Source organism: Eurytemora carolleeae, unplaced genomic scaffold (assembly GCF_000591075.1).
Source record: "Eurytemora carolleeae unplaced genomic scaffold, Eaff_2.0 scaffold445, whole genome shotgun sequence".
In the NCBI taxonomy this organism is placed as follows: Eukaryota; Metazoa; Arthropoda; class Copepoda; order Calanoida; family Temoridae; genus Eurytemora; species Eurytemora carolleeae.
Genome location: NW_019396462.1, coordinates 134,651 through 155,478, shown reverse-complemented (window position 1 = coordinate 155,478; position 20,828 = coordinate 134,651). Strand labels below are relative to the sequence as shown.

Sequence of the window (20,828 nt, the reverse complement as noted above, 5' to 3'; positions counted from 1 at the left end):
ACCGCGATTTTAAAGGTGTTACATTGTTGGAAGGAAACGTGTTCAATGAGTTTGATTAAGGTTAAGCTAGTGGTTTAATAGTTTAGATAATAATATACTCTTCACTTTTATATCTTCATTATTTTATGCATTTCAAAAAGTAAAAAAAAATGTAATGAGGGATCAAACATTGATAATAATGACTTCCGTACATATGCCATTTTAGTTTTAAAACTGGAATTATACTTAATTAACTTATTCATATGATCATGTATATATTGTATAATATTCCAATATATGATAAATAAATATATTTCTGAGTTGATCAGTATATATTTGGCGGTTGAAGAGAGCGGACGGTATCCTGGAGTGTGTTTGGTTCAAGATTCCTATTTATATTATATATATAGACTCTTCACACCTGCAGCTATAGGCACAGAAAGAAACCTTAGGTAACAATACCAAATTGTCAAAATAATGTGAGGGGACCCTCCCAATTAAAAAGTTGCATGACCTATTCACAACGGTAGCTTTTACACCTTTATCTGAGCACCAATGAGGATGATATCGTCGTTTTCTAGCTTTAACCGTCGGGAATTCTGTCAATTTTCTTTTTTTAGCGGGAAAAATTCCCGAGTCACTTTTAAAAGGAATACTGCAATTGAAAAATTGCAGGTTTCAGATAAAAAATTAAGATTATTTCGTCATTTCTTCTCAGACGAAGGCTTTAAGAGAACCGCTGTTCAGAATCAAGTTAATTTCATTTAAGTTTGAAATCTTTCATATTCCAAATGCAACTTCTACTCTGAAGAGAAGGTAATGATAACAAAAATGGAATAATAATGCAACTATGAACAAAAACTAATTATTTATTGTCGGGTGCAGAAACAAAACTAATGGAGTTACGAGGCATAAATGTCGTCCAAGTAATTCTGCCAAACATTTTGATTTTTATGGAATTTTTAAAAAAAGAGTCTTTAAAAGAAAAATAAAAAATGTTGATAATAAAAGGCACTATCAAGGGGTTTGAGAGATTTTGCTATAATCATCAATCATTTTGTAGCAAAATTGTTATCTTTATAAAGCTGATTTTATTACATTTCTAGCTTGGGACCACCGGATTTGCCTTAAAACGTAAATTTCCCAATCTAAATTTGATGCAAATCGGTCAAGAGGTTCGTGACCCGTATGATCAGACAACCAAATAAACAACCAGAGCAAGATTAATACTAATAGATAGAATTTAGCCTTTTCAATAGAAGATAGATAGATATTTACTTATAGATAAATAAATAGATAGATAGATAGAGTGATAGATAGATAGATAGAGTTTAGCCATTTCAATAGATAGAAAGCTAGCTAGCTAGCTGTTAGTTAGTCAGTTTTTAACTTCACATTTTTATTAAATAAAGAATTATACTAAACATAATGTTTCACGTCTATCATGACGATCCTCAGTAGTTACAATTCTTTGAACAATGTATTTATATATATAGATAGATAGATAAATAGATGTATAGATATAAAGATAGATAGATAGTTGAACCGACCTAAACTATAAGTTTTTAATTGATATTTCTATTGAAGTATTAATGAAGGGAAAATAAATAATTAAATTAATTATTTGTGGGATCCCAGCTTTCCCTGGATAATATACAATACTAGTTTGGGATCCCAGCTTTCCCTGGATAATATACAATACTAGTTTGGGATCCCAGCTTTCCCTGGAAAATAAATTTTCGCTAGAAAAGTTAACTCACTTATCTAAGTAATTTTGAGCTTCGCTTCCCTACCACAATTGTAGGTAAATTTGTGAAGGGGTTTATGATTTATAATCGGACATATACAAGCAGACGAACAAAGAATACTACTTTATATACATAGAGATACAGTATATATACAATATCTGTAAACAGTACATTGTACAGCCGACAATTAGAAGGGTTGGAATTTGAACGCTATTTTTGTACTAAAGCAGTCGAAGTTATTTGTCTGAGTAAATAAATTTAATAGAAGGGACTTTCGTGCTTTTTTTTTCAAGTGACCCTTCATTTTCGAATTGGCATGTCCGATTCACAACCCTATAAACTATTTTCTAATCTATAACGGTCTTTTCTTACTAGCTTAAATATATGTTTAATTCTAACAATATTTTCCATTGTTTCTGGAGCACGTAATCCGCAAGTTAGTTTAACGTGGAAATTAAAATAAAAAAAAATTTCAAAAATTTCAAAGAGAAATAAAGAAAATTTATTCTTGATCAGACAAAGCTTTTAAGAGTATCGTTGTAAATTGAAAACGCTCCTCTAGGATTTAATATTACGTTTACACTCCATTTATTAGATCAATAACATTTTTTTGATCTTTATGAGTTCATTTTTAAATAAAGAGCGAATATAAATAAAGTATCTGTTCATTAGGAATATATTTGCGAAGGTTTATTTAAAATATGTCAAATTACTTCTTTGGAAGTCTCGAACTATTTAATAAATAACAATTAATAATAAAATTAAGATAAAAAGGAGTTGACATATGAAATTTTGCCAATAACTTTATTAATCTACTAAAAACTGTGGAATTGAAATTTATCAGAATGATGAAATATTAAAATGCCAAATAAAAAAATTAATCGACAGATTTAAAAGGAAGACGTTCTTCTCAAAACTTATAACTTCGACATAATTATATATTTATAATTAGAGGGCTTAAAAGTTGTACTTTTAATATATGCAAAAAATAAAAATATGTATTTTTTAAAAAACAATCTTTTATGTTTCAGAGACAAGATTTTCAAAAGGTTGTTGAGGAGAAAAGAAATAGCGTCGAAAAATATTATACTGGAAGTAAATTGTGCCGGCAAACAGGAAAAAATACACTTTGCTGTGTGCAAAAATACACTTTGCTGTGTGCAAAAAAGTTGGGAGCATCTTTGCATGAAGCAACTTGCACATGTCAGGGGGCATAACCAAACTGTGTGCATGAAGTCATTACCCATATTTTTGCCTGAAGCAATTGCCTACAAAGGCGCACATAACAATTGCTCATAACTATAGGAAGCAATTGCACTTGTTGAAGAATGTCCGGTTATGAGCTGCCAGTGAGCAGGGTTGGGATGAGTCCAGGACTAGATCATCTTGGAATACCAAGCTCATATACAGGTATTTTTATCATTATCATTATTATTATTATTATTATAACTAAGAATATTCTAAGGTGGTTTGGTATCTATGGGTGGAGGTATAAGTTCTGGAATGGGAGGTCTACATATTAGTTCAGGTAAACAGATGCAAATTAAAGGGTCTGTAAATAAATTTTAAGTAACACTAGAGAGTTCTTTATAATATTCGTACCCTTTTAACCTTTGCCGTAGCAACAATGAAAACCACCAGTAGTTTTTTTTATATCTAAACAGCACAAAAGTCGGAATTAAGAAATAATTTCCATCTTATGTAGATCTGCGAATTAATTAAATTCCTCGTCGATACCGTGACAGACATCATGCTGAGATAACTTTAATCAAAGGATCAAACACCAATACTCAAATATGAAAGTACCAACATTGAATATAGAGATCAAACATTTAAGAATAACAATAAACACAAATGTTCCTATTTCTGATAATGTTCATTTGACAACATTCATACAGAGTACAGGCAGACGAAGATAAATTCCATAGTATTTAGAGAAGACGACCTTTAAGATGTGTTTAGATTATTGGAATATCCAAAATTAGATTATTGGAATATCCAAAATTAGATTATTGGAATATCCAAAATTAGATTATTGGAATATCCAAAATTAGATTATTGTAAAGGATTATCCAAAATTAGATTATTGTAAAGGATTATCCAAAATTGGATTATTGTAAAGGATTATCCGAAATTAGATTATTGTAAAGGATTATCCAAAATAAATGAGACTTTAAAGACTTCTTTTAGGTGTTATCGATTAACAGATTAAAATTCTGATGTTTGTTTTTTTTAGAGTTTTTTTAAATGATCTTAATGAAAGAGAGACAAACATGTGTATGACTGCAAGGAAAGAAACATTGATCGAATAAATGAGAAAAAACTGAATAATTATTCCTCACTGGAGTCTTCTCATGAAGTCTGCAAGATTTTATTTGGATTTTGTGGATTTATATCATCAAGAATTTTAATGTTAGCAGACGAACGTTTTTTCTTGTTTTTTTCATCTTTAATTTTTTTGAGGAAAAGGAAGCCGACCTGTTAGCCCACCTATGATTCAGGTAAATTTTTATTTAACAAATGATAAAGTAAATTTTTAGCGACATTTTTCTACGGTGAGGACCAGAAAACTCTGGAATAGTAAGCCGACTTTAAGACTCAAGTTATGATTTCAATAAGACCTCCATTTGGGTTGTAACAGAGTGCAATACACAACATTATTGCTCTAAAGTCGTCAACCTTTTCAACAGTTGTCTGGTTATACCATATCAAGTTTTAGGATCTTACTTAAATTATTTGAATACTTCTTGAAACGAACTGTCGAATATATTAAAGAAAAGAAAATTTTAAGATAAATTATTAAAATATAATTTGAACATATTTACTTTAAAGTTTAGGAAAAAATGAAAAAAATTGATATTAACGTGGAATAAATGACCTTTGTAATTGATGAAGTATAAATCCTTAGTTGAAATAACATATAAAATTTTCCAAATGTTGCGCGTAAAAAAATATAATTTTATTTTTTATTTTTTAAGTTTTAAAAATGTTCAACATTCAGGATGAAAGGGACACCCTGAGATACCCTCCTCCCTTCGTTTTTGACAATAATTTTTTTTTGTTGCATTTTATTAAAAATTAACAATATTTGTACAGTAAAAAGTCCCAAAAAAGTTGAAGAAATGTAGCTAGAATTTTTAAATTTTCATTAAACTTTTGTTATTATAAAAGATTGCCCAAGATATTGCCTCGATTTAAACTGAAAGAATTATTAACGTTATTTCTTATGTTAAAGGAAGGATACAGACGGCTGCTTTTTAGACTTTTATTAGCTATTTAAAATATGAAGCATTCTCGTGTACAATTGTACAATGTACATGCAGTGCATAGAATTCACCACTTGAGAGGAATTCACTTTCTGCCACAAACTCTTAATTTTCTAATCCTTATATCTATGCAACCCGCTGTAAAAGTCTTTTGATATTTGATTTCGAACTTATACAAGTTCTGTTAAATCAGAGGGCTTAAAAGTTGTACTTTTAATATATGCATATTTGGGAATTCTAAGACGTCTGGAAAAGTGCGAAAAGTCTTGTCATTTTTGGCAATATTGAATGACAATGCAAACTTAGGCCAAGATTTGAGAAAAGGTGGTTTTAAGGCTTTTATCATATAAACTGTAAAACGGTTTCTAGGAAATTTTCTATTTTTAGACCTCTCTCTAGTAATCATTCTAGCTTTATTATAGCAAGCATATTCTCCTTTCTGTCGTTTTGAATTGAAAAAACTTGTAAGATAATTGTTAAGGTGTCCTGTCCGCTATCAAACAATTATTTAAACTAAAAACAAATGCTATGTGAGTTTACCCTATACAAAAATATACAAAAAATGGGCCCAAAAATCCACGAAATTTTTTTTAGTAAATTTTAATTTTTCTCTGGTTAGACAGCTGAAAATGAGAGGATTAAACAGGGACGAAATAGTTCAGATGAAACAAAGGTAGGAATTACAATATTGGATTCTGCACACTACAAAAAGACCCATAGAACTGTGAATTAAAGGAAGACGACATTTAATCAGTCCTCTGTGCACTTAAAAAAAAACAAATAATTTACCAGTATTGTACATTGTCAACTGCATAAATGCGGTGTTTTAGGTTCCGACTTTTTTAATCTATAGCTTTAGTCTCACAGTTATCTTCTTATTTCACTATTTTAAGGGGTTTAGATAAAAATTGTTTTTTATTACGAATTTTTTTTTAATTTCAGCCCTGCATGATCATCTTTTGTGACTACTCTATTGCCTTTTCTTTTTTAACTTATTATATGACCAGTTTATTATATGCTTTTTCATGATCCATTTAGTAAATATAGAATTTATCTCTATGATCTCCCTGACTACTCTAAATCTATTATCTCTATGATCTACCTATCTACTCTATATCTGTTATCTCTATGATCTACCTGACTACTCTATATCTGTTATCTCTATGATCTACCTGACTACTCTATATCTGTTATCTCTATGATTTGTCCTCTATTGTTTACTCCGGAACTACGTGTTGTGAGCGGAGTTTCCTGCGACAAGAGAAAAATTGGTCAATTTCTTAAAACCCCCTCAACCCTGAATATCCCCCTACTCCCTTCTACTCCTAAACCTATCCCCCTACTCCCCTATCCTCATGAACATATCCCCCTACTCCCCTCTACTTCTAAACCTATCCCTCTACTCCTAAACCTATCCCCCTACTCCCCTCTACTCCTAAACCTATCCCCCTACTCCCCTCTACTCCTAAATCTATCCCCCCTACTCCCCTCAATTCCTAAACCTATCCCCTTACTCCCTTCTACTCCTAAACCTATCCCCCTACTCCCCTGTACTCCTAAACCTATCCCCTTACTCCCCTTTACTCCTAAAACTATCCCCTTACTCCCCTTTACTTCTAAACCTATCCCCCTACTCCCCTGTATTCCTAAACCTATCCCCCTACTCCCCTGTACTCCTAAACCTATCCCCTTACTCCCCTTTACTCCTAAACCTTTCCCCCCTACTGTGTAGAATTCTGTTAGACTAATGAGTGTAAAGAGAAGGGAATTTATACCATAACAATAATATATATTTGTCAATCTATCAAACTGTAGACTGTAGACTTGTGCGGTTGTCTTCAGAAGTTCAGACAGGGTATTTTTCTGTCTGGTTGTTTGTCTGTTAGTTTATTTGTTTAGTTGTGTGTCTGCTAGTTTATCTGTCTGGTTGTGTGTCTGTTAGTTTATTTGTCTGGTTGTATGTCTATTAGTTTATCTGTCTAGTGTTGCGTCTGTTATTATATCTGTCTAGTTGTATGCCTACTAGTTTATCTGTCAAGTTGCGTGTTTGCTAGTTTATCTGTCTAGTTGTATGCCTACTAGTTTATCTGTCAAGTTGCGTGTTTGCTAGTTTATCTGTCTAGTGTTGCGGCTGTTATCTGTTTCAATTTATGTCTGCTAGTTTGTCTGTTTGCTATTCTACATTTCTAATGATCTAAAACTGCCTACATTGTCTGGTATTCACCTCTTATCTATTTATCTATCTAGTTGTATCTATCCACTTGCTATTCTATAAATATATATGCCAGTAGATCTACCAACTATAGATATCTATTTTTATTAATAGTCTTTATGGTAACTAGTCCATAGTTAAAGTAGTGATAGCGTTTTCTCCTAATATATAATTTCTTTAAATCAACTTTTATTTCTATTATTAATTGTCTGTTAACTGTTGTCCACATGAACACTGTGTTTTGATTTCTACCAAACAGAAAGGCAGAATAGAAAGGAAATATGATGAAGAGAAATCTAGGAAGGAAAGGAATAGGAAATGAAGTTATGAAAAATTATGTAATTAGAAATTTAATTTAATGAAAGTAATTGTTTTTTAGAGGGAGGCAAGCGAGGGAAGGAATTTAGGGAAAGAGAGAAGGGAGGAAAGGTATTTAGTGGAAATAAATGGAAAGATATATTGTTTAGGAAAGAAAGAGAAGGGAAAAGAAGAACGGACAGTTAAAGAACCAGAAAGAAAGGAAAGCGAAGGAAAAATTTATTGATAAGGAAGGAAAGAAAGGAATGTGAGAGGGTGGGGTGAGGAAGAAAGGAAGAAAAGGAAGAAAGTAAAGGAAAGTAAGGTTGTCTACTGTTTATATTTGTTGTGTACATTAAATATACTTCTAGCAACTCATGCTGCCGTTAAACCACTTGACAGTCACTATTTTACAATCTTACCGCTGTTTAGGGTTTACTGTATTTTAATATGACATATATATATATATATACTGTATTTTAATAGGACATATATATATATATATATATATTGACTGTATTTAGTAGGACATATATATATAAATATATATTATTTTACTATTCATATTATATTGTATTACATTATATTATATCATATCATATCATATTACATTATACCCTTTTATGCATGTAATAAATCTTAACTATCATACTATTGATATAAAATATGATATCATATGTATAAGTTTTACATAATGTATTATGTAATTTTAATAGTATTAAACCTATAACATTTTTAATGAGGCGTCCAAATGTCAGCAAGTATAAAAGACATGTGTCTATTTTTTGTTTAAAATAATTGACATTATTATAAAAAGGGGTTGTCAGTGTTTGTTTGGTCATATTATTGTAATTTCAATTTAGGAATATACTTGAAGGATTAAGATACATGTAACTACAATATACTTACACTTCTTTCCATTTGTAACATATTTATTCATTTTAGGCTATAGATAGGCTTTTTATCTTCATCTCTTGACGGAAGTATAAAATTCTTTAATATGAATAAGAAATAGAATTTTCATCAATTGATCTTAAATTTTCGATTAATTTCAATCTCACTGAGAGAAGAAGAAATTGGTGTTTGTAGGGCCCAATTCCCTATTCCCTGGGCTCAACGTTTTTAAGTTTTAACATTATTTTTATATTTTACTCAAGTTGTTGGAAAATTCTTAAGCTAAGATGAAATTTTAGTTGACTTTTTAAAAAAGTTTTAGTGGTTTATAAGAAGAATAGTCGGGTTTCTAGCTACGTGCTGTCTTTCACAATTCTAAATTTCGCAACTTTTAATTGGATTTTATTCCAGAAACTTTTTTTATTCTAAATGACTTGAGGAGAAACGGTTTGTGTAACTTTCATGGTTAAATGAGACCAGGACGTTGAACCAATGAGAGTCCGAGCTGATCTGAAACCAACCAATGAGAAGTCTGGAATCCAGGGAATCCCAACTTCATGCGAGAGAACTACAATAGCAACTAATTTATTTGAGTTGAAGCATTATCAAACAGGGAAGGACATATTTCGGCACGTCACCCCCCCCCCCCCTCCGTCACCCCCTGACAAATCGTTTAAATCCATCACGTCGCATTCTAGGTATACAGAAGGCAGAAGTAGTTTAACACCATTACTTAACCAACTCATTAATCGTGTAAAGGTTGTCATTCAAAGGGGAGGGTAGGTTTATAAGGTATGAATGAAATCAAAGGTGAGAAGGGTACAGGTGGTTGTGGTGGTGGTGGTGGGGGAGGGGGCGTATGGGCCTACGGTTCGTTCCTGAAGGATTTCAGTTAAATGAGAAAATTAACAAAAAAATATTTTCAGGTTTTAAAAATGGACACATGTAGGCGATTCGCATTTTATTTTGTCGAAAAAAAATTTAAATGATCTCTTTTAGTTTGGTCGGTAATGAAAAAGAGATTGTCAAATTCAACTGATTCTTGAAGTAATATTCGTATTTAAAGGTAATGCGTTTTTGTCACAAACTCAAATTTAAATCCCTATATTTTTGCAACCTGAGTGTGTAACCTTTGATATTTCAAACCTAGATTTATTGATCTTACAGAATTCATAGTTTGAAATATCTAAGGTTGGGTTGCAAAGATATAGGAGACAGAAAATCAGAGTTTGTGACAAAGACTCAAATTCCTTTTCAAAAGCTTCTTAAAGATAAAATAGTAATTTTTTTCTTTTTCTTGAAAAAATAACATTGGACGAAATTTGTGGTTGCAAAGCTATGGCGGCAACACCAGTTTATAACCATTGTTCTGGATATAGTAAACAAACTTTATTTTTATGTTATATTATCAAATAATTTCTTTTATTGAACGGAAAAAAGTGCAAAAATGCTCACACAGATAATACGAAAATGGGTCAGGCATATTTTTAATTTCACTATTTTTTCTTTTCCTAGAGGGAGGGGGGCAGGGGATGTCATGGGAGGGGGGAGGGGTGTTAATAATGATAGGGAGGGGCAGAGGTTGTCATGGGGGGGGGGGGTATGTTAGGTGAGGTTGAGTATGTTTACTCACTATGTAATTATTTTAAGTGAATTTTTCCCGATATTTTATCGGAAACTCAGGACCAGCAAAAATAATTATATATAAATGCTGAAAGAAAAATAAGAATAATTATTGATACAATGAAAGCAATAGAACACTTATAAGTTTTTAAAATTAGATACTAAATAAATATTTGATAAAATTACATAAAACATACATATTTGCACTGCATTGTAAAATTTAAATAATTTTACTAAACCTATAGTTTTCTTATTCCAATTTAAAATTTTTATATTTTCAAAATGACAATAAACTATTATCGATTCTTAAACTCTAATGACAAATTTAAAGAAGCTAATAAATAAAAAATAAAACAAAATAAATGATATTTGAAGAAGAATAGTTTTTATTAAGTTATTCGAAGAAAAATTAAATAACTTAATAAATAAATGAATTTAAGTATTTTAAGTGACACTTAAGTTATATCTAATATTTGATCTTTTTAAAATTTTTAATCTTTTATTTTGTATATTTTTTAATATTCTATTTTTTTATTAAAAACTCTTAATTTTAGTAAAAGACATTTTTCTCTTTTTTTGTCAAGTTAATACCGAATTAAAAAAGTGGCACAACTTTTTTCGTTGTTTTTTTTTTTTTTTTTTTTTTTTGGGGGGGGGGTTCTATGTATGACATTTTCTGTAGTTTTATTTATTATTGTATTTTCTACACAAATTGTAGACCAAGGAAATAATAATAATATTTTAATGCATCGATATTAAAGTGTTTTTAATATTTAAACGATATTGTGAGTAATGAAAAAAAAATATTTACTCCGTAAAAATTAAACCAATCTTAAATTACAAAAAGTTTCTTGTAACTTATTCAAATTTTGATGTTTTTTTACATGCATAGAAAATACTAGAAATAATATTCCCAATTTACAGAAAACCCCTTCAAGTCTGACAAACACTTGAAAATATAATTGAGGCTTCGTTAAAAATATTAAACGTTAGTTCGAAAATTGGCAAAGGAATTGAGTTTTTGGCACAAACTTAAATTTTCGAATTCCAATATCTTAGCGACTAATGTTGTACACATTTGATATTTCAAACTTAGATCAGTTTAGCTAACAGAATTCATAGTTTGAAATATCAAAGGTCTACGAAATTTGGTTGGGACAATACAAGGATTAGAAAATCAGAGTTTGTTGCTAAGACTCAATTCCTTTAGGCTTTAAACTCAATGGTGATCTCTACGCGGCATAAATTAACCAAATCATGTTATTTCTCAGAAAAAAATTTCAACTGACTCTCAATTTTAAGAGTGCAGGCATGTCTGACTCACACAGGTTACCTTAAAAGCTTTGCTTGATTAATGATGATTCTATCCAATATTATTTCTTGGAAACTTTATTGTTTTCGATTGTGCTTTCTGCATTGGAAGCAAGGGAAGAAATGGACAGAATTAAACAATTTTCTAGCTATACAAATGAAGTTATCTTCAACATTACAAATTCCTAATCAGAAAAAGGTTTACAGGGTACTGTTGTGATTCAGCCATTTAAATTTAATTTAATTTAATTATTTAATTTAATTTAAAGTAATTTAATTATTTAATGATAAGTCGCTAAAATTACATCGCAGTTCCTTTAAAATAAATATACAGTGAGAACCAGAAAACTCTGGAATAGGAAGTCGACTTTTAGACTCAAATTATGACTTTTAATGAACAGGAAACACAGCGATTGAGCAGTGTAAACAGACCCATTTCACATAGTAATTTATTTAATAACTTAATAGTAAAGCTCTTTGCTTTGTAACAATATCACATGAACTTCGGCATTGCTTTAATGTCGTCTTCCTATTCTACAGTTTTCTGGTTATCACTGTAGGTTATTATTATTTCGTAGAAATCTCAAATGTGTGAAATATATTTTTAAATATTGATATTGCTTGTTGATATTGTTCATTTATTTTTTGCCTTCAAACATAGTTTTCTTTGTATGAGTTAGCCTATTCAACTTAGACATTTTAAACCAAGCTATGAATACCTCCCTGGTTCCCTGGTTCTTCCGAGTTCTTCCGTCAAAATTAGAAGCAAACTTGTTTAGGGGTTCGTGAGTTATGATCAGTCAAATAAAACAACAAACGTCAGAGATCAATACTGTATATAAATAGATTAAAACTCTTTATCTTTAAACATAATGTAGTAATCTCTGTTTGTTGTATGTTTTTTATGTAGTAATCTCTGCTTGTTGTATGTTTTTATGTAGTAATCTCTGTTTGTTGTATGTTTTTTATGTCCGATCACAACTCATGAAACCCTCTCTGAATGCTTTGCCTCAAATTTAATCGGGTAACTCGGAAGAACCATGGGAATGTTCTTAGCTTTGTTTTAAAATTCTTAATTGAGTTTCTCGGCTTTTATAGGTAAAGGACCAGGCAACGTGGGTTCCTAAGCTAGCACCGAATATTAATATCATAATTGCTACAAAATTGTTACGTCATACAAAATATTTTCAAAATTCCATTATATGACCTTTTATTTGCTCTGCACCAATTAGCACCCAAACACTGCACACACATACACACTTAGTATACTCTTCAATTAGTTCAAATTACTCTTAACAACGAAAGGGTAGGAATGGACAAAAGTTTTGACTAGCAAGTTTCAGAATTGAAAAAGGAGATTTTGAACAATTTTAGCACAAAGTTAAAAGTCGGAAGGTATATTTTAAATAGATACCGCGAGGCCTATAACACTTTGGAATGAGAAAACACGACGTAGACCCAATTTATGATTAAAAACAGCGTAATAAAAAAGAAAAACCGATAGTTATTGTTCAGCCTACACAGTTCCATTTCACTTATTAAGTTGATTTTCTACCTACGTTCAAAGACTTTCCTAACAATGTCAAATACTAGATTGTTCAAATGTCGTCTTTCTGTTTCTCAGTTTTATGGGTTCCCTAGCATTTTCATACTTTTTTTTGCTTTTAAACCTAAAATTGCTTAAAAATATAATCAAAATTATTTTACAAAATGAAAATTCTTTAAAATGATTTTTAAATAGATATGTTTGTTTAGCTGGTCCCTTAGGTCTGTTCGGCACAAAATACACCAAAAAACACAAAACACTTTAGGAAAAAACATAATCCCCCCCCCCCTCCCAGATACACAGTACCACCCACTCAACCTCATATACCCCTCTGTGTTACGTGTACTCTGAAAGGAAACTCCCAATAAGGAATTCATTATTTATTTATTCGATTCGTGCACTTAAATGTAAACTGGAGAAGAAAAAATGAAGTTTAAACATATTGTATGACGTAGTTGAGCCGCAGGGGTTGATTATTTAAATATAAATATTTAAATATAAAGTGTAAGATTGTGTAGAGTTTAATACTAATGTCTATTTAAATATAAAGTGTAAGATTGAGTAGAGTTTAATACTAATGTCTATTTAAATATAAAGTGTAAGATTGTGTAGAGTTTAATACTGATGTCTATTTAAATATAAAGTGTAAGATTGTGTAGAGTTTAATACTAATGTCTATTTAAATATAAAGTGTAAGATTGTTATTCTAACGAACACACTTTTCCGGGGTAAACTCTACCATAATGCATCTATATATTTATAAAGTAGTAGTCTCTGTCTGTTTGTATATTCGATAATAAATCAGGAACGATAATAAATCAGGAACTCCTTGACCTATTTGCCTCGAATTTTGTTAAAAAACTCGTGGTATAACCATACGAATTTAAGTTAGGGTTAAAGTGGGGTTGCTTTTAACGCAAAAGTTTAGGTTCCAGGGAAAGCTGGGTTCCCAAGCTAGTTATAAATATTTTATAAGAAATGGTGACTTATCGTAGATTAAAACTAGGAAGAAAAGATAAATATTAAACAATGAATTGGTGGTTCAGGACTAATTCTAAAGTTGGTTGAGTTTAGGTTCAGATTATGAACACTCAGCTGAAGTTAGAAATTTTAGGTTTTTAATCTTAGGATCAAGCAGTAGTCTCATGAAGTAATTAAATTCCTCTTGGTTATCCCATAGTGGTCATATCTTGCTGGGATAACTGTAATATAGAGATCAAGCCACTCTTCTTTAAAATGATTGTCAGATAAAATCAAGTAGCCCTTCACTTAAAGAGGGACATCATGCCTAATTTTGTTTAGCAAAAATTATCATTATAATGAACATTGAAAATGTCAAATTTTCTTTTTGAAATTTAAATTGACCTTCGGATTCTGAGACAAAGAATTGAATTGTCGGAATTTAAAACTTTTGCAGAAATAAAACAATGATTTCTTTCTTACTGTTAATCAGAATAAGGTTAAAAGGGTAACAAAGTGTGAATTGGGCTGCACTTTCTTAAAGGGGGGGGGGGTTGTGTAGAGTTTAATACTAATGTCTATTTAAATATAAAGTGTAAGATTGTGTAGAGTTTAATACTAATGTCTATTTAAAAAGTAAGCAAAGATTTTTACAAGTGAAAATTTAAAATAAAGTGAAAAGTGTATGCATGGCTTCTTTAACTTTCATTTATGAATATCAATTTACTACATAGCCAAATCTAGATCTAAAAAAAATGTTCTCAAAAAAAATATACCTCTAACTTTAATGGTTAGGGTGCTACTGCTAGAGAGGTTTTTAAAAAAGTTTATAAAGTACGTCGGCATAATGCTTAAAATATCTATTTTTATGTTTGACAAATATTAACATGTGGCGTCGATCAGTGACCATCCTCCACTTTACCATTGCTTCAAAAAAATATTATTTTGCTATATGTGTTTACAACTTTAATAAAGTAAAGAAGTATAAACTGTTTTTCAGTTATAGAGAAAAAACCACAGGGTTAATAATTTTTTGTTTTGTTTTACTTTCACATCCCACGTTTGCAGAAAGATAGAAAAAAATCATCAAATTAAAAAGGGAAATTCTTCGAAAACATGTTAATATGTGTACTGCACACTGAACAGTCGGTCATGTTTTTCCTCCCTCCACCGCCATGTTAGAACTACAGAAACAGATTAAAAAATCCATGTGTAATCTAGAAAATTAATTAATTAATTAAACCCCCGGGGAAAAACATGAATTTTAATTAAATAATTACAGGGCTGTAATAGTTGGAGTTCTAGTGTAATTAGATGAATATCTAAGAAATGGGTTAAAATATCTCAACTCATATCCTTCCCATGACTTCTTTTATACAAAGAAAGTTTTTTAATGAATTGGGCTGCACTTTCTTAAAGGGGGGGGGGGGGGCTTCAGTCCCGTTTAATCCAAGAAGGTTTAGTTCTAAGAAAATATATCTTAACACTTTATTTTCTTCATGTCATCTTATACACAATCCTTATACATTCATTCATTCATTTAAGTTTAATCCTTTCTTATATTTCATTCATTTTTGTTTAGTACTTTCTTACTTTCATATTTTTCATTCATTCTTTTTTATATACTTCCTTTCTTTCTCACTTTCTTACTTTCATTCATTCTAGTTTAATACTTTCATACTTTTCATTCATTCTTGTTAGTACTTTCTTATTTGTCATTCATTCTTGCTTATATACTTTCTTTCTTTCTTACTTTCTTATTTTCATTCATTCTAGTTTAATACTTTCTTATTTGTCATTCATTCTTGTTTATATACTTTCTTTCTTTCTGACTTTCTTACTCTCATTCATTCTAGTTTAATACTTTCTTATTTTTTATTCATTCTACTATATCTACTTCGGCTTACTGTCCAATTAAAAATACAACTTTTTAAGTCAAATAAATCAGAAACAGTTTGAAAATATTTTCAGTTTTAGTCTTTTCTGTGTGCATTCTCTCAATAGCATTTGCCATCAAGCTAATTCTTAAATGATATTTTCCCTAATGTACATCTACTCACATACCTTTGTACCCTAGTAGCTGCTCCTTTAAATTTGATATTTTGCATAAGAATGAGAAAATGAAGTTTAATTTAAGAAATATGCATCTTAAATATTTAAAACTTTTTTAAGATTCTAATGGAGAAAAAGAAAAAAAAGATCGAACCCGTGTATTAAAATTTTATCTAACATAAATTTACTTCAATTTGATGTGTTTCCTCTCACAAGCATCTAACTGCAAGGTTACCCACAAAGGATGAGATTGTAAAGACGACTTAAAGCTTTAAAAATATGACGATTTCAAGGGTAAATTAGGTCCACTGGCGCGGATAAAGTCTTGACATTGCTGATTAAATTATTAGGCAAAGAAAGACACAATTTATAGTTGTGTAGAATCATGAATAAAAGGAAACAGACAGTATGCATTTCGTACAGTCTCATCTTTGGTGGGTAACCTTGAATCATAATATTTTTTTCTTTTATTTCTTCTATTTTTTAGTTTTTTCCTTTTACACTTACATTTACCTTTTCTAGTTTATATTGACTAAACAAACCAACAATAGCTGCTGTCATTTTATACTTTCCATTCAAAATATATCATTCGTGTTTAGGTTAATAACTGGAGGGGGATTCTAGTCTAATATAATTTATACTAGGGGTTCCTAAATTTTATTTTAAATTTCCTAGGGGACCCTAACTTCCCTTTTATATTGATTCTAGGGACCCTTTATTTATCATAAAATTTTATTAGGAGACCCTGCATTTCTATATAATCTTTCGTATGAGACCTTACCTTGCTTTTGAATTTTTACTCGGGGATCCTAACATTCCTTTTGAATTTCTCCCAAGGGACTTTAACATCCTTTTAGAATTTCTCCCAGGGGACCTCAATTTCCTTTAGAATTTCTCCCAAGGGACCTTAACATTCTTTTAGAATTTCTCCCAGGGGACCTTAACTTTCTTTAGAATTTCTCCCAAGGGACCTTAACTTCCTTTAGAATTTCTCAAAAGAGACCTTAAAATCCTTTTAGAATTTCTCCCAGGGGACCTTAACTTCCTTTAGAATTTCTCCCGAGGGATCTTAACTTCCTTTAGAATTTCTCCCAAGGGACCTTAACTTCCTTTTAGAATTTCTCCCAAGGGACCTTAACTTCCTTTAGAATTCCTCCCAGGGGACCTTAACATCCTTTTAGAATTCCTCCCAGGGGACCTTAACTTACTTTTAGAATTTCTTACAGGGGATCCAAACTTCCCTGTTGAATTTCTCCCAAGGGACCTTAACTTCCTTTTAGAATTTCTTACAGGGGACCTTAACTTCCTTTTAGAATTTCTTACAGGGGACCCTAACTTCTCTTTAAGATTTCTACAAGAGACCAAAACTTCCCATTAGAATTTCTCCCAGGGGACCCTAACTTTCTTTTTGAATTTATCCCTGGGGACCCTAACTTTCTTTTTGAATTAATCCCAGGGGACCCTAACTTTCGTTTTGAATTTCTCCCTGGGGACCCTAACTTCCCTCTCGAATTTATCCTAAGGGAACCTAACTTCCTTTTTGAAGTTCTCCACGAGGACCCTAACTTCCAATTAAATTTTTCTTTGGGGACCCTAGCTTCCCTTTTAGATTGCTACAAGGGGGCCGTAACTTCTTTTTTGAATTTCTCTAAATTCTAACTTCTTATTGACTTCTGCAAGGGGACTCTACAACTCTCCTCTTAAACTTCTCCTAGGGGACCCTAACTTCCCTTTTTATTTTCTACAAAGGGACCCTACATTCCTTTATAATATTTCCTATGACTATGAGACCTTACCTTGCTTTTAAATTATTACACGGGGACCCTAACATTTTTTTAATTTCTCCCAGGGGACCCTAAGTTCCCTTTGAATGTCTCCTGGGGGACCTTAACTTCCTTTTAAATCTTTGCTAGAGATCCCTCATTTTTTCTTTCAATATCTGCAAAGGGACCTTAATTTGTTTAAACAACAAATCTCATTTAAACCTGAGACTTAAACCAGTTCTCCAGGGGGGACAGGAACAAACTGAGCGAGCTATGAACCTATGAAAGGGTTGAAATAAATAAATTTTACTTTTGATGGGTATTAATTATCCTCCCCCTTCCAACTTTTTGTCTCCTGTTTTAGTAACAGAAGAATAAGGAAACAAATATTTGCAAAGTTTACTGTAGTTGTTTGATTTTAAAATATGTTTTTAACAAGTAATGCTAATTAGAACTGTATTCTCATAAGCTAAAAATTCTTAAAATCAGTTTCATTAAAAATTCTAAATGAAAATTGAACTTAGGAGTTTGGAAAAAATATTCACCAAAACTTCAATATTGCACTAACCCACTTTTTCATTTTACGTCACCATTTTAAATTTTCCATGATATTTACAAAAGTTTGAAAATAAAATGATAAAATATTACTTTAAACCATTAAAAACTGAACTTTAACTGTCGTAAGTTTTTATCGTAAGCTGTCCTCTAATTCTGATAGGAAAAACATGAAATTTCTAAAATTCATGACATATACAAATTTTAAGATACAAACGTTTGTTGCACACATATTTCTAGCCAGATATATGAAGATATAAAAATATCCAGGTATCCAGGTATCCAGGTATCCAGGTATCCAGATATCTAGGGATCTAGGTATCCAGGTATCCAGGTATCCAGATATCTAGGTATCCAGGTATCCAGGTATCCAGGTATCCAGGTATCCAGGTATCCAGGTATCCAGGTATCCAGGTATCCAGGTATCCAGGTATCCAGGTATCCAGATATCTAGGTATCTAGGTATCTAGGTATCTAGGAATCTAGACATTTAAGTATATGTATATCTAGGTATTTAGGTACACCTAAGCTAGGTATAGGTTGAACAGGATACAAGATACTCCGCCTAGACCTAAGGAGTTAAGGTGTGACATTAAGTTCTATAGAGTAGAACTGTGTAGCCGGATCTGGAGTATTTGCTAGACCCTGATAGATAGATACAACCCTAGATAGATAGATAGTTGGTGAGTGTTCGGTAGAGAGAATACCGGCCCTTAGGCTGCAGTTACCCACTGGCTGTATGCCTGCAAGGAACAACACCACCGACCTCCCCCCTCATTCTACTCCTCCGGTCCAGTGACTCCTCCGGTAGAATGGAACAACGTCGCTCCTCATCTCTCCGTCACAGCGACAAATTTCTCCGCTCACAACAAAACCGTCCTTACTCTTACTACCCACGTTCGTAAACAAGGTATTGGAAAAAACAATCTCTAGAAGGAAAAAGTATATTTTTTATCTTTTCTTTAAACTTGGTCTTGTTAGTTGTTAGAAGGAAGATAGGGAGGAAATTATATATACAATATCGTAACCCTGGAACAATTTTTACAGTTCCATGAATTTGAGATTGGATGCACTTTTTATGAGAATTAGAGTTTTATTTTATTTGGTTTTCCGAGTAACATGTTTACTACTTATTGTTTGTCAACTTTTTTCTACGATATGAAATGTATGTTTTTGCAATAATGACGGAGTACTTAAAATTTATGTAGGGTTTCTAAGAAAATTTTTAATAAAGATAATTTCTAAGAAAAGTGCCAAACACATTGTTATTCTTCAAACCTTACATTTTTATAATTTTCATTTTTTGTCCCTTTTTTCTCCTCATTTACTTTTTTAATCTTTTTTCTTTTTTTTTGCAATCTAAAAAATCTTATATTCTTAGCTATACAGTACAGGGTTGTCAGTGTTCACGTTTATACATAACGGAATCGACTACCAAGTCTTTGCCACAAACTCTGATTTTCTAAATCTTTGGAACCCAATGTAGTATACCTTAGATATGTCTAACTATGAATTCTGTTAGATTAAATAATCTAATTGTTTGAAATATCAGGTTGCAAAGATATACATGGGATTTAAAAATTAGAGTTTGTGGCAAAAAATCATTTTCTATCAGATATATAAAGTTTTTATTTTGTTTAAATGGCTTTAAGTGGGGAACTTATTTTAAAGGGTTCCTTCAGGATTCCTTCTAAAAACCTCAAATTTTCTAATCCCTGTTTATTTAGAATCTGATGGTTCAATCTTATATTTTTTAAAGTAACAGAATAGAATAGTTTGAAATATCTAAGGTTTATGACATTGGGTTCTTAAGATTTAGGGATTAAAAAATCAGAGTTTTTGACAAAGACTCAATTCCTTTGATTTTCTTGCGTACTCTTCATATTTTGCAAGGAATCGTATTTTAAAGTTCAGAAGTTTGTTTTCTTTCATTTATTATATTTTTCGTAAATTGTAGAGAATTATTTTCTGTATTCTTAAATCTTACATTAATTTCCTGCAGCTGTAGCAGTGTACACTGCATAACACATTTAATTTGACCGTGGAAGACATATAAATCAATTCGTTATAGTTTGAGGAAATTATTAAATTTGTATCCTCTCTTAGTTTTTAAGTTTTTACAAAGTACAGATCTTTGGGTTTATTCATAGTTATATAATAAAATTTGATTTTTTTCTTCTTCTTTAACTTATTCTTTGGTTAGAATTAATTAGAAATAAAAAAACCAATTTAATATGAGCAAACATTGGTTAAAAAAAACACAATAGATTTTGTATCGTTTACAAAAACTCTCTATATCTTCGCTCTCTATGATTTGTGCATTTTCTCTATCTTCGTCGACGTTGTTTATTTACTTTTTTATTTACTTTCACTTTAAACGCATAAATGCCTCCTTTGTCCTCCTCCCTTTCCTTATATGAATAGGTGAAACGTTTTTTCCAACAACCGCTCTCCTTTTCCATTCTTTTAACCGCATTATATAAATGCCGATCCACATTTTAAAAACCTTTTCCCTCCCTATTCCTTCTTCAGTCTTAATAAAATCTATAACTTTTAAAGCTTAGTTTGCGTGCAATGTTGCAAATGCATTCTCTCTAATCCTTCTGCACACGCCCCCCCCCC

The 20,828-nt window shown here is 31.1% G+C and overlaps 1 protein-coding gene and 1 long non-coding RNA gene across 3 annotated transcripts in view; both read left to right on the top strand.

Annotated features, from left to right (window-relative positions):
• Positions 1-301: 301 nt before the first annotated feature.
• Positions 302-4,228, top strand: LOC111703737 (uncharacterized). Of its 2 annotated transcripts, none has more exons than XR_002765679.1 (4): positions 302-431; positions 2,759-3,137; positions 3,193-3,255; positions 4,197-4,228. It is a non-coding gene; the product is annotated as an uncharacterized LOC111703737 (long non-coding RNA). The 2 variants fall into 2 exon arrangements; XR_002765678.1 differs by having other exon boundaries at positions 303-431; positions 4,191-4,228.
• Positions 4,229-5,613: 1,385 nt separating this feature from the next.
• LOC111703736 (transcription factor MafG) overlaps positions 5,614-20,828 on the top strand; it is a 24,965-nt gene continuing 9,750 nt past the window's right edge. Inside the window, exon 1 of the mRNA XM_023475772.1 lies at positions 5,614-5,666. Coding sequence (XP_023331540.1) covers positions 5,623-5,666 — 44 coding nt within the window. The 5' untranslated portion in view covers positions 5,614-5,622. The remainder of the gene's footprint in view (positions 5,667-20,828) is intronic.